The 13,549-nt window shown below is 46.5% G+C and overlaps 3 protein-coding genes across 13 annotated transcripts in view; 1 reads left to right on the forward strand and 2 right to left on the reverse strand.

The window, feature by feature from the left end:
• LDLRAP1 (low density lipoprotein receptor adaptor protein 1) overlaps positions 1-13,549 on the forward strand; it is a 552,589-nt gene that overhangs the window by 396,175 nt on the left and 142,865 nt on the right. The window lies entirely within an intron of this gene.
• Positions 1-13,549, reverse strand: part of SYF2 (SYF2 pre-mRNA splicing factor) — a 466,254-nt gene that overhangs the window by 122,296 nt on the left and 330,409 nt on the right. The gene's annotated exons all lie outside the window — the stretch shown is intronic.
• The window catches only part of LOC126955324 (RH-like protein), a 68,158-nt gene that overhangs the window by 50,901 nt on the left and 3,708 nt on the right, over positions 1-13,549 (reverse strand). For 4 of the 9 annotated variants that reach the window (XR_007725887.1, XM_050791817.1, XM_050791807.1 and 1 more), the window contains exon 1: positions 7,925-8,427. The exons of 1 other annotated variant lie outside the window; for it this stretch is intronic. Coding sequence is in view for 6 of the 8 variants with exons in the window: in XM_050791817.1 (XP_050647774.1) it covers positions 7,925-8,072 (148 nt within the window). In the remaining 2 variants the exon portion in view is untranslated. Of the gene's footprint in view, positions 1-7,924; positions 8,433-13,549 lie in introns of those variants that run through there. 4 more of the 9 variants (XM_050791801.1, XM_050791825.1, XM_050791784.1 and 1 more) reach the window with 4 other exon arrangements.

The raw sequence follows: 13,549 nt of genomic DNA on the forward strand, positions 1-13,549 counted from the left end.
AGTTGCCCAGATAAGGGCAGAGTTGGGGCCCTAAAGATGAGGAAGTCAGACAAGGTGTGGTAGCTCACATCTGTAATCCCAGCACAATCCCAGCACTTTGGGAGGCTAAGGAGGGAGGATTGCTTGAGCTGAGGAGTTGAAGACCAGCCTGGACAACATAGCAAGACCTTGTCTCTACAAAAAAAAAAAATTACTTGGGCGTGGTGGCGAGTGCCTGCAGTCCCAGTTACTCAGGAGGCTGAGGTGGGACGTTCACTTGTGCCTAGGAGGTTAAGGCTGCAGTGAGCCACGATCACACCACTATACTCCAGCACCCTGGGCGACAAAGGGAGAAAACAAAACAAAACAAAACAAAAGGCCGGGTGCGGTGGCTTATGCCTGTAATCCCAGCACTTTGGGAGGCTGAGGTGGGTGGATCACCTGAAGTCAGGAGTTTGAGACCAGCCTGACCAACATGGTGAAACCCCATCTCTACTAAAAATACAAAAGTTAGCTGGGCATGGTGGCACATGCCTGTAATCCCAGCTCCTCAGGAGGCTGAGGCAGGAGAATTGCTTGAACCGGGAAGGCTGAGGTTGCAGTGAGCTGAGATCACACCACTGTACTCCAGCCTGGGTGACAGAGCGAGACTCCGTCTCAAAAAAAAAAAAAAAAAAAAAAAAGAGAGAGAGATGAGGAAGTCAGAGGATCCTGGGTAGGGACTTTATTGGGCAGAGCTGCTGCCCCGATCCCAATTCCCTGATTCCAGGTATAGGCGCTCAGGACCTTCCTCCCCAAGGCTCCACACCGTCCCTGAGAGAGGAATTGTGCCTCAGCTAAGAAGATGAAATTAGGGCAGCCGTTTCCATGAGCTGTTGACAGAGCTCATGCACCCCAAACTGGTCAGGAAATAACATTTGTTTTCAGGCTTCTCCTCCCCCTGCCCCCTCATCCTCCCACCTCTCCAGGGCTCAAGGCCCATTTCCACCCCTCACTATCTGGGCTCCCGCTTCAGGGCTGGGCCCCAGCTCGGAGCATCCTCATTGGTGTCAGCCTCCACCTCTCACAGTCTGCTCTGCACTCACATCAGCTGCTGGTTTGATAAGCTAATGGGCTCTAAGGTGTTCAGGGGTGATAAGAAGTGGATGTGCTACCCGGGCACCCATGCCTGGGCCCAGAGGGGGTACATTCTACTGAAAGCCTTCAAGAAAAGTTTATGAAAGCCTCATGACTTGCAGAAAGAAGTCTAACCTGGTAGTTCAGCAGCAAGAGATAAGGCAATACTCACCATCATTGTAATAGTAGGCATATGGACAGCACCCGACGTTCCAGGCACTGTTCTACGTGCCTTACACACTTAGCCCACAACAGCCTCATGCAAGAGGTACGATTTATTATCCCCATTTTACAGATGGGGAAAGGGAGGCACAGAGAGGTGCTATAACTAGTCCCAGTCATAGAGCTAGTAATGGTAGCAGAAGGATTCGAACCCTGCCTACCTGGGTTTAACAATTATGCCATGCTGCCTTTCTATATAGCATATATAACGTGACTGTGATGGTGAAGAGTGTGGGTCTCTGAATCAGGTTGTCAGTGTTCAGAGCCTGGCTCTTCCTGTGTCCCAGCTTCCTGAGCTGTAAAATTGGGATGAAACAATGCCACCTGTTCAGAGGATTGCCATGAGCATTGAGCTTGCTGGCTCATGCAAGTCACTTCACCCAGCATTGGGTATGTAGTGAGTGTTAGTAACTATTACCTGTTGCCAGCCGCTGATTAGCCGTGTGACTTTAGGCAAGACTGCTCTCCCCCAGGCCTGTTGCAAAGAGACCACTCGCAAAGAGTTTGTTTGGATAACAGCACTTTGGCCTTCTGGAACATCCCCATAGGCAGCTGCCTCCTCTGGTCAGCTGCCTCTGTGACTCTGGATCTGCACCCCCTCCCACTCTTGCCCCTCCCTCTGGCCTGCAGAAACTTCAGCACCAACAGCTCTGAAGGCAGACCCAGCTTCATTCACCCAGGCTCTAGGGTTGACCTCCACACTGTGCTCCCACTGCTGCCTGGGAAGACCTCTGCAGCCTCAGGCTGCCACCACCTCCTCCCCCACAGCTTCTACTCTACCCACAACTCTCACTCTGCTGCAGCCTGGGAAGAAAAACAAAGATTTCCCAAAGGGACAGACAGAAGCCGCGATGTGGAAGGTGCCAGGGTTTGGAATGTTTACATGTCACTGGGAAAACCCCTCTGTCTTCTAGTAGCCCCTCTCTCTGCCTCTGAGGAGTATGGGGTGGGGACGGGGGACTGGGTGGTATCCACAGCACAGGACCCAGGATAGTCTCCCAGTTTGGTAGCCTTAGGGAAGCTCTGCATGGTAGGAGATTGTTAACAGTAATGGACCCCAGTGAATCACCAACTGCCAAACATGTGAATGAGGTCATCTGAGGCCATCCCACCCCAAACTGCAGATGCATGAATGACCCTGGGTGAAACCAACAGAAGAACTGCCCAGCTGAACCCAGCCCAGTTGTTGTACCACAGAATCATGATCATGAATAAATTAAAAGGTTGTTATTTTAAGCTACTAAGTTTGGGGTGGCTGTTATGCAGCAATAGGTAATTGATACTCTCTGCTTCCCCTAAGCATCTCATAGGTCCCTTAACTCCAAGCCCAGAATGAACATATCATGGTTGATTTATCCTCACAACCTGTCCCTCCCCTTCTGTCTCTCATCTCAGGAACTGACACCTCTCTATGCCAAATCATACATCTGTAGCCAGCTTTAACTCCCCACTCTTTTCATCAAGTACAGCTGATTTTATCTCCTAAATTTCTCTTGAATCTCCTCCACTGCCCCTGCCCATCTGGTCTCATCACATGTCATCCAGACCAGCAGTCATTACAGCAAAGAACACATACTGTAGAAAATGCTCAATACAATCACTAGGGTAGCTGGAAGAAAACAAGCAGTTCTAGTTTTATTTTTATTTAAAAAATTAAGAAATTAGAGCTTTTGATAATAAAAGCTAATACTTTTTATGTGTGTTAATTCATTTAATCCTTTCAACAACTTAATGAAACAAGTACTATCATCCTCTGACAGAAGCTGAAACAGAGACAGAAAGAGGTTGACTGATCTGCCCAAGGTCTCTAGGATACAGAGGCAAGATATGAATCAGTCTAGCTCCAGGAATCCCTGAACTTTCATGCACAGAAGAATCACCCAGAGGGCTTGTGAAAACACAAATTGCTGGGCCCCAAACCCAGAGCTTCTGATCAGTAGGTCTGGGCTAGGGCCTGAGAATCTGCATTTCTACTAAATTTCCGGGGAATGCTAAGGCAGCAGGTCTGGGGACCACACTTTGAGAAACATGGATCTAGGCTATTCTGCCTCTAAAGGTACTTTGTGAAGTTTTCAGCTCTGCAAATATTTAATATTCAGATTCACCCAGAAGCCGTCCCTCACTTGCTCAGGATGTCATACAGCCTTGAGTCTCCTAGCTTTGGAAGGTACCCTAAGGGAATATTGGTCCAATGGGATGGATTTGATATGCATTTCTCTATATTCATCATGTTGCAACTAATGGCAGGGTTTTATGTTTTATTTATTTATTTTTATTTTTATTTATTTATTTTTTTTGAGATGGAGTCTCACTCTGTTGCCCAGGCTGGAGTGCAGTGGCACAATCTCAGCTCACTGCAAGCTCCCCCTCCCGGGTTCACGCCATTCTCCAGCCTCAGCCTCCCGAGTAGCTGGGACTACAGACGCCTGCCACAACGCCCGGCTACTTTTTTGTATTTTTAGTAGAGACGGAGTTTCATCGTGTTAGCCAGGATGGTCTCGATCTTCTGACCTCATGATCTGCTCACCTCAGCCTCCCAAAGTGCTGGGATTACAGGCGTGAGCCACCGCGCCCGGCCATCTCAAATATTTTTATTTTTTTTGAGACAGGGTCTTGCTCTATCGCCCATGCAGGAGTGCAGTGGTACAATCCTGTCCCACTGCAGCCTCAAGCTCCCAGGCTCAAGCAATCCTCTCACCTCAGCCTACCTAGTAGCTGGGACTACAGACATATGCCACCACACCAGGCTAAATTTTAAGTCTTTTTTTTTTTTTTTTTTTTAGAGATGGGGGTCTCCCTGTGTTTCCTAGGCTGGTCTTGAACTCCTTGGTTTAAGCCATCCTCCCAACTTGGCCTCCCGAAGTGCTCAGCCAGGGTGTTTTCTTTTTTCTTTCTTTTTTAATTAACTATTACAGAACTTTTAAAGCATATACAAAAACAGAGAGTACAGCACAATGACCCTACATGCCCATCTCCAAACTTTGATGACTGTCACATGAGACCAAAATTGTTTTTATAAACCTTCTCTACTTTTTCTTTTTTTTCTGGCATAAAGCAAACCCCAGATATCATGCCATTTCAATGTGCCTCTCTAACAGATGGAGCCTTAGAAAACAACAACAACAAAATCCACCATGCTTTTATCACACCTAACAAAATTAACAATAATTCTTGTATATCATAAGATATTCATGCTGTATTCATATTTCCTGATTGCCTCAAAATGTCTTTTTAGAATTGGCAGGTTTGAATAATCTATTGTAGTTTACCAGGACTGATTTCAATTAAGTGGATTGACAGGTTAAGTTACCTAAGTTTAACTCAACTAACTTTCACAAAATGAAGTAATTGCTTAAACAACTCGTGCAGAAAAACACAGATTGGAAGCGCAGAAACAATGGCAGCCAAGTGAACAAAAAGGAAAAGGCAGAGTGAAACTTCTCCTCACACAAGCTGTCAGTCACATTCGAGATTAAAAAAATGTCGACCTAATCAGATCTGACAAGTCAATCAAGACAATTTCAAATTATCAAGAAGACTCTGAGGAGTGAATTTTCATCCACTATCGTCAACTGTAGCAATGGACCCTGCCTGGAGATTGACACCATTATGATTAGTAATTTGAGAATATTACATATTTCATTTTGATCTCTTTGAATTTTCCTAATTTGTATGTATTTATTATAACATACAAAACATCTTAATGCAGCAATACTTAAAGTAATACTTAAAGTGTAACATATAACCATGGTACATGCTCAAAAAATGGTGTGTACACCATCAGAAGGTTGAAGCCCTCGGGTCAATACTACACTACAGCCTCCATGCTGGTCTAGTGTCTCAAGCCATGTCCCCCTGTCTCCAACACCAGCCCTGGCATGGCTTCCTCCATGACCCAAATCTAAACTTGTCACACTCCTGTTCACTATTTGGACCTCAGACTGAAGCCAAGCTCCTTATGCAGCCCTGTGAGTCTACCACCCACTGCTTCCCTCTTTATTTTTATTTATTACTATTTTTTTTTTCAGACAGAGTCCCACTCTGTCACCCAGGCTAGAGTGCAGTGGCATGATCTCAGCTCAGCAACCTCTGCCTCCTGGGTTCAAGCAACTCTCCTGCCTCAGCTTCCCAAGCAGCTGGAACTATAGGCACATGCCACCACATCCGGCTAATTTTTGTATTTTTGGTAGAGATGGGGTTTCACCATGCTGTCCAGGCTGGTCTCGAACTCCTGACCTCAGGTGATCTGCCCGACTTGGCCTCCCAAAGCGTTTGGGATTACAGGCATGAGCCACCATGCCCAGTCCCTGCTTTCTTCTTTGTTTTTTGTTTTTGTTGTTTTGCTTTTTGAGACGAAGTCTCGCTCTGTCGCCCAGGCTGAAGTGAAATGGCCTCCCAAGTAGCTGGGATTACAGATGTGTGCCACCACACCCGACTAGTTTTTATAATTTCAGTAGAGATGGAGTTTCGCCATGTTGGCCAGGCTGGCCTGGAACTCCTAACCTCAGGTGATCCTCCAGCCTCCGCCTCCCAAATTGCCGGGATTGCAGATGTAAGCCACCTCGCCTGGCCCCTTGCCTTCCTTTTTAGGCTCCAGGGCAATGCAATGTTAAGCCCAGGCTCAGTCTGCTCCAGTGTGTGCACATGCAATGGCACCCACTGTGCCCTCACTTGGATGACCCTCCTTTGTCCCATAGGTAACTCCTACTGAGCCTTCAAGACCTGGTTGGGCAGTCACCTCCCTCCGAAGCCTTCCCTGACACCATCGTCTCCCCTGCCTGGGTTGTGGACCCTCCTGTGAGCTTCTGTACAAAGTGAGTTTCTGAGGACATTTTGTACCTATGTTAGTAGCACGGTGCAAGGGTAAAGAACATGGACCCTAGAGTCAATCTACAGGGTTGGAATAGTGGCTGCTATACCTACTGGGTTATATGACAAATGACTCAACCCCACTGTAAAATGGGGCCATGATGCATAATGGTTAAGTGTAAGGAAACTAAATCCAGGATGGCTAAATTTAAATATGCTGTGCTATTGCTAGCTGAGCGACCTTGGGCAAATTACTCAACATCCATATGCCTAGTTTCCTCATATGAAAAATGAAGATCATAACAGTACCCACCTCATGGGGTTGTTGTGAGGGTTCAATGTAAAACCCTTAGAATAGTGCCTGCTACATAGTAAGTGCTCATAAATATCAGCTCTAATCATCATATGTCTGGATCCCACATTGGCTGTCATATATGGTTGAATGAATGGAATGCATTGAATTGTATTGGATTGAAATGAATTAAAATTGTGCCAACTCTTGTTTGTCTGTCACTGAGGGCTCCTCTCTGGGCCAGCCCTTTCAATGGTATAAGGTCTTCCCTCCCTAAGTCCTACTTGTCACTGCCATGGGCCCCAGGATGACTTCTCTTTGCTTTTAGTTAACTGGTCGTTAATACCACCTGGGAACAAGCAAGCACTCAACCAGGCTCGAGCTTCAGCTTTGTCTCGGGGACGTTCTTCAAGGAGGCCCTGTCCATTATCAACAACGTATCAGCCCACTAAAATGTCTGAAACTCATTTCAATATTTTTTAAAAAGCGAAGTCACACCATTGTGGACATCTGTCTTATTTAGAGTTGTCTCATCACAGTCTGGGAATATTTTTAGCTGAATATAAAATAACCATCACCCTACCCTCCCCTTCAGCCATACCTTCTGGTTCTGGATTTACAGACAGCGTGCAGACTTCCCAGCCCCTAAGTGAGAAGAAAGCTGGGGTCGGTGGGGGTGGGGATGGGGGGTAGCAACAGGATGACGCTTCCGAAAGAAAAGTAGTATAGAAATGAGCAAGAGAGCCGGGCGCAGAGGTTCACGCCTGTAATTCCACACTTTGGGAGACTGACGCTGGAGGATCGCTTGTGTCCAGGAGTTTGAGACCAGTCTGGGCAATGCAGGGAGACCCCCATTTCTACCAAAAAAAAAAAAAAAATTAGCCAGGCATGGTGGTGCGCTCCTGTGGTCCTAGCTACGTGGGAGGCTGAGGTGGGAAGATTGCTTGAGCCCAGGAGGTCAAGGCTGCAGTGAACCATGATCATGCCATTGCACTTCAGCCTGGGCGACAGAGTGAGACCCTGTCTCAAAAAGAAATAAGAAATGAGCAAGAGGCCACAAAAAGGAAACAAAAACCAAAAACCCAACAACAACATGAAATTGCTTGCATAAGAGAGCTGTGCTTGTATCCCTAAATCTATAAAAATAAAAATTTTTTAAAAATAAAAAAAAATTCCTTGCCATTAAGGAGAGAGAAGGGGAAGTAGAGAAGCAGAGAATTATGAAGATCATCTGGCAGAGGGAATTTGAGGAACACCAAAGAGGACGCCTCTCACTGCACTGAAAAATCAAGGCAGGTTTCACGGAAGGAGGAATATCCAGGCTGCTTCTAAAGGAAAGCTTACATTGTTGGCTGAGTTTCGGCGCAATCTATGGAAGAAGATGGGGGAATCCTTTTCCTTGAGATTTTGTAGAAAGGAACATCTGTGCCCCTGGAGAACCATAGGCCTCCCCCGCCCCTACCCCTGCTATTTGCCTGTGTGATCACTTTTCCAATGAACCCTCACCTTGATAGGACGCCACGAGCCCCTTTTGATCCTCTAAGGAAGCGTCGTAGTAGGTAAAAAAAAAGAAGAGGAGAATGAGAGCTGCTTCCAGTGTTAGGGCCCAGAGGGGCAGGCAGCACCGGACAGACCGCGGGTACTTAGAGCTCATCCTGTGTCGGTCTCTGTGCAGGGGTTCCACCAGCACCAAGCATCACCTCTCTCTCCAACACTTACTTGAGGGCTTGAGGGAGCGATAGGGGAGACACCCGCCAAAGGCCTTATCTCAGGCTGCAAGGCTGGCTGTGCTGGCCTGTCTATGGAGTTAACACGGAAGCAGAGGGACTGTGATGGGGAGGGGAGGAAATGTATGTTTTCCATAGTTGCTGCATTCCTGTTATAGGTTCCTGCTGTGCTCAGTTTAAAAGAGGGCATTCTATTCCTTCGACACCCAAACATAATCCTTCTTTACTCTGGACTTCAGTCATCTTCACCATAACCTTGTAAGAAAAGCAAGAAACGGATCAATACTCCTATTTTATGAATAAGGAAACCGAAGCTCAGAAAAGGCATTCTTTTTAAAACTTCACTACATGACAGAGAGGTCACCCAGTGAGCTCTTAACAACAATGTATTGAATGAGAATGGATGAAACCAAAGAATGGAGCTGAGCCCTGGGGAGGACACAGATAGGACCCATGTAGAACTGACTCCTCATAGTTACACAGTTGAAATTATTTACATTTGAATTTATATTTAAATCTATGTGTTTCTAAGCACTTTAAGGGTGGGTGGCGGAAGAGAAAGGAGGCCGGGGTTCAGCTCTAGTAAAAACCTGGAGGGGATCCTGATCCAGCCTTAGGGTAAAGTTGCTCCTACCTCTGGTCACCTCCTCACAGGGCAGCCCAGGACTCTGCCTGGGGCACTACAGTGCATTTGAGGAAGGCCACCAGCCTCAGCATCCCCATCCCACAGTGGTGGACAGTCCAGTCCCCCGGCATGAGCTTTAAGGGGCTGAGGACTTATTTCTAACCCTGCAGCCAACTTCCCCTGTGGCTCCTATCCATGTGCCTGGCTGAAGGTCTGGAAGGTCTGGTACATGGTAAGTGTCAAGGAAGGAAGGAATAGAGGGAGGGATGGAGGGAGGGAGGAAGGGATGAAAGAGGAAGAAAAGAAGGAAGGAATTAGAGGTTCCTTACTTTCTACAATGGCCCCAGACACTGGCCACTGAGTGTAAACCGAATGTGTGGAGCCCCAGAGAACAAAGCCAGGGCCAGGAGCTGCAGGAAGGCGGAAAGTGGAAAGTGGATACTTTATTGACCATTACAGTTGTCCACTGAAATAAATACTCATGAGGTACTGAGCACCCTGTCACTAGGGGAATGCAAGCAGAGGCTGATAGTTACTTGTCAGAAATGTCTTGAAAACAATTCCTATGTAGATCAGAGGAGATTTTAATCACCCAGTAGAGTCCTGTCATTTTGATTTTAGATGAAGAAACCAAGACCCAGAGAGGTCATACCCAAGGTCATCTAGTCATTTGGCATCTGTCACTAAGAAGTGCAGCTTTATTTACAGAAGGAAAAAACTGAGACTAACCTAAATGTCCACTAGCAGGGGGCTGGTTAAGAAAACTGCAGGACATGTAACTTGCTACCAATATGATGGTTCTGAACATATGCAGGAAAAGCAAGAGGAAAATGCTTTTATCAAAACTGACACAGAAGATATACTGTTTAGTGAAAAAGCAAGTTATATAACAGTATATACAACATATTCCCACTCTTATAAAATAATATGTTAGCACATGCATAGAAAAAAGTTGGCTGCAAACCACCAAAACATTGGTTACTTTTGCTTTATACATTTTCAGAGCTAACTGTTATTAAGTACTTGCTGGCCACCATTCTAAGCACTTTACATATATGAACTTAGTTCATGACACTAGGATGGGTACTAATAGGCTTATATTACAAATGAGTAAACTGAGGCACAGAAAAACTAAGTGACTTGCTCAAGGTTGCAGGGCTCGTAAGTAGTGGAGCTGGGACTTGAACCCAGGTAGCCTAACTTCAGGACCTGGGTGTTTGACCACTAAGCTATAACCTAGATCAGAAGTCCCTGACCTTTCTGGCACCAGGGACGGGTTTTGTAGAAGACAATTTTTCCACAGACTGGGGTGAGGTTGGAGGGATGGTTTGGGGATGAAACTGTTCCACTGCAGATCATCAGGCATTAGTTAGATTCTCCTAAAGAGCACACAACCTAGATCCCTCTCATGCGCAGTTCCCAATAGGGTTTGTGCCCCCATGAGAATCTAATGCCGCTGCTGATCTGACAGGAGGCTTAGCTCAGGCGGTAATGCCTGCTGGCCTACCCCTCATGCTGTGCGGCCTGGTTCCTAACAGGCCACAGTCTGGAGGTTGGGGACCCCCGGCCTAGATTACTTTTAAGTCTTCTTCCAATTCTGAAAGTCTAGGAATGTGGGGTTCTAAGCCCTCTGCTACCCCAACAGCAAGTAAGGGGGAGGGTACCCCAATCTCCAGAGGTCAGAAGTCTCCATTCCTCTCACAATTGCCTCCTGGTTCTGATTTCTGCTCTATTTCTGGCAGTCAGTACTTCTTATAAACTGGGTTTCCTGAGAAGGAACTCCCCTGTGCAGTGGGATAAATAGATGTGACCCCTGCCAACCTGGGCCCAGTGCAAGCTCTGTAAACCAGGCAGCCAACTGCACCTACCTGCCTGAGGGCACCAGATGTCAGCAAGATGAACACTAAAGATTTCCAGGCAATGCCAACCCCCGTACCTGACAGGCATGTTTACCAGCTGGCAAACAGTGTGGGTGGTAGCTGGTTCCAAGGCACTCCAAATCCCTATGCATCCTGATCCTGCCCCAGTAAGGAAGCAGCAGGGACTGACTGCTTGACAAGAGGACCCCGCTCCTCGCAGAACAGAAAGGCTTTCATTAAGAAAGGGAGGTATCCCTGCAGTTGGCCTCTTATGACAGATTTGTCAAAAGCGGAGTTTTTGCTCTTCCCCTCTGACTCATAAAAGGCCCCGTTTTCTGACTATAGTTCCTGATATTCTGTCTTTAAATCTTCAAGGCAGGTCACCTGCTACAGAAAGCACAAGGGATCTAGGATCGATAAGTCAAAAACCAAATACAGTAAAATGTTAATTGTTGATTCTAGCTGTGAGATGTGTGGCTTTTCACCGTACAAGTCTTTCAACATTTTTTGGTAGATGTTTGAAATTTTTCATAATAAAATGCTGGGAAAAAAGCACTCTGTGCACCTGCTGTTCTCTCTGTCTGAAACACTCCTCCTACCAGATACAGATGGCCTCCGACTTACGATGGTTTGACTTAACGCTTTTCAACTTTATGATGGCGCGAAAGCAACACACATGCAGTAGAAGCCACACTTAGAGTACCCATCCCACCACGCCTCCGTCTTTCACTTTCCGTAGAGTACTCAGTACATTACATGAGATATTCAATACTTTATCATGAAATAGGCTTTGTGTTAGACGATTTTGCCCAACTGTAGGCTAATGTAAGTCTTCTAAGCATGTTTAAGGTAGGTGAGGTTAAGCTATGATGTTCGGTAGGTTAGGTGTATTAAATGCATTTTTGACTTACAATATTTCCTACTTACCATGGCTTTATCAGGACATAACCCCATCGAAAGTCAAGGAACAACTGTACTGGCTTGCTCCCCACCTCACCTCCCTGGATCTGTACTCCACCATCCCCTTCTCAGGGAAGTTTTCCCTGACTGCCCTATTTTTTTTCTTTTTTTTTTGAGATGAAGTTTGGCTCTTGTTGCCCAGGCTGGACTGCAATGACACAGTCTCGGCTCACTGCAACCGCCACCTCCCAGGTTCAAGCAATTCTCCCGCCTCAGCCTCCTGAGTAGCTGGGATTACAGGCGCGTGATACCACACCTGGCTAGTTTTTGTATTTTTAGTAGAGATGGGGTTTCACCACGTTGGCCAGGCTGGTCTTGAACTCCTGACTTCAAGTGATCCGCCCGCCTCGACCTCCCAAAGTGCTGGGATTATAGGTGTGAGCCACTGTGCCTGGCCTCTGACTGCCCTATTTAAAAGGACAGCATCAACTCCCCTTTCTGCTCCCATTGACAAGGGTTCCTTGTGTTCCCCTTTTACTTTCCGTGACAGCACTTACTAGCATCTGACGAAGTCTATATTTTTACTCGTGTATTTAGGTTTTTTTTTTTTTTTTAGATGGAGTCTTACTCTGTCACCCAGGCTGGAATGCAGTGGCACGATCTCGGCTCATTGCAACTTCTGCCTTTTAGGTTCAAGCGATTCTCCTTCCTCATCCTCCCAAGTAGCTGGGACTACAGGCATGAGCCATCACGCCGGGCTAATTTTTGTATTTTTAGTAGTGACAGGGTTTTGCCATGTTGGCTAGGCTGGTCTCGAACTCCTGACCTCAGGTGATTTGCCCATGTTGGCCTCGCAAAGTACTGGATTACAGGCACGAGCCACTGCGCCCGGCCTTGTATTTGTTTATTATCTACCTTCCCCTATGAGAATCTGAGCAACACGAAGACAGAGACTTTTGACTCCTGTGGTTGCTGTTGTATCCTCAGCACCAGGGAAGTCCACAGTAGGTGCTCAATAAATATTTGTTGGCTGAATAATAGCTACCATTTCTGGAATGCCAAGCATGGAACCAATCATTTTGCATATGTTATTTCATCAGCTCTCCCTCTCAAGCCTGTGAGTGTAGGCATCATTACACTTACAAAAGAGGAAACTGCTGTTCAGAGAGGTGGCGTGAGTACCCAAAGCCACACAGCTAATAAATGGCAGAGCTGGGACCTAACCCAGATCCATCTGACACCACGGCTTGTGTTGCTAATTACTTTGCAATTCTGCCTCCCAAGTTACTAAATCGCCCAGTCTCAATTTCCGTATGAGTCAAATAAGATGATGTGCTCTGGTCTCCTCACAGGGTTATTACAAATGTGAAAATTTGTCAGCAGGCCTGGCAGCCTGAGTTACGGAAACGAAGCTGAGCAATTGCTGCTATGACCACGGTGTCCTGGCCTGAGCAGCCAGGCTTCCTGCAGGTGTGGTGAATCGAGTCAGAGAGCCCATAGCTTTCCTGTGTAATCATGACTTTTCCGTAAAAACCAGACTCCCTGAGAATACCTGCCACGCCCTCCTACCTGAGTCAAGCTCAGTCATGGGCCGTGACCAATGAGGTAGGAGGTCCTCCAGTCCCTCCCTGGAAATGTGTCCATGCCAAGGGTGTGACCTTACTCTGGGCACGTTTGGCTAAAGTGCAGCTAAGTCAGTCATTCATTGATTTAACACACATGAGCTTTGGAGTCAGGCAACCTGGTTCAAATTCTGGCTTTGGAATGAGCTGTGTGACCTCGGGTAAAACAGTCAGTGTCTCTGTGCCTGTTTCCTCATCTGGAAAGGCAGAAAATCAGAGTGTCAATCTCACTGGGTTGTTGTGAAGATTCAACAAGGCAGTGCATAAAGTGTCAGATGTGTAGAAAGCACTCCATAAATGTTAGCAATTATGATTATCACACAAGCTTGGCAAGTTTACTATAGAAACCTTTGAAAATACAGATGCATAAAGCTAACATAAAATGTCCATTTCAATCT

This window comes from Macaca thibetana, chromosome 1 (assembly GCF_024542745.1).
Source record: "Macaca thibetana thibetana isolate TM-01 chromosome 1, ASM2454274v1, whole genome shotgun sequence".
In the NCBI taxonomy this organism is placed as follows: Eukaryota; Metazoa; Chordata; class Mammalia; order Primates; family Cercopithecidae; genus Macaca; species Macaca thibetana.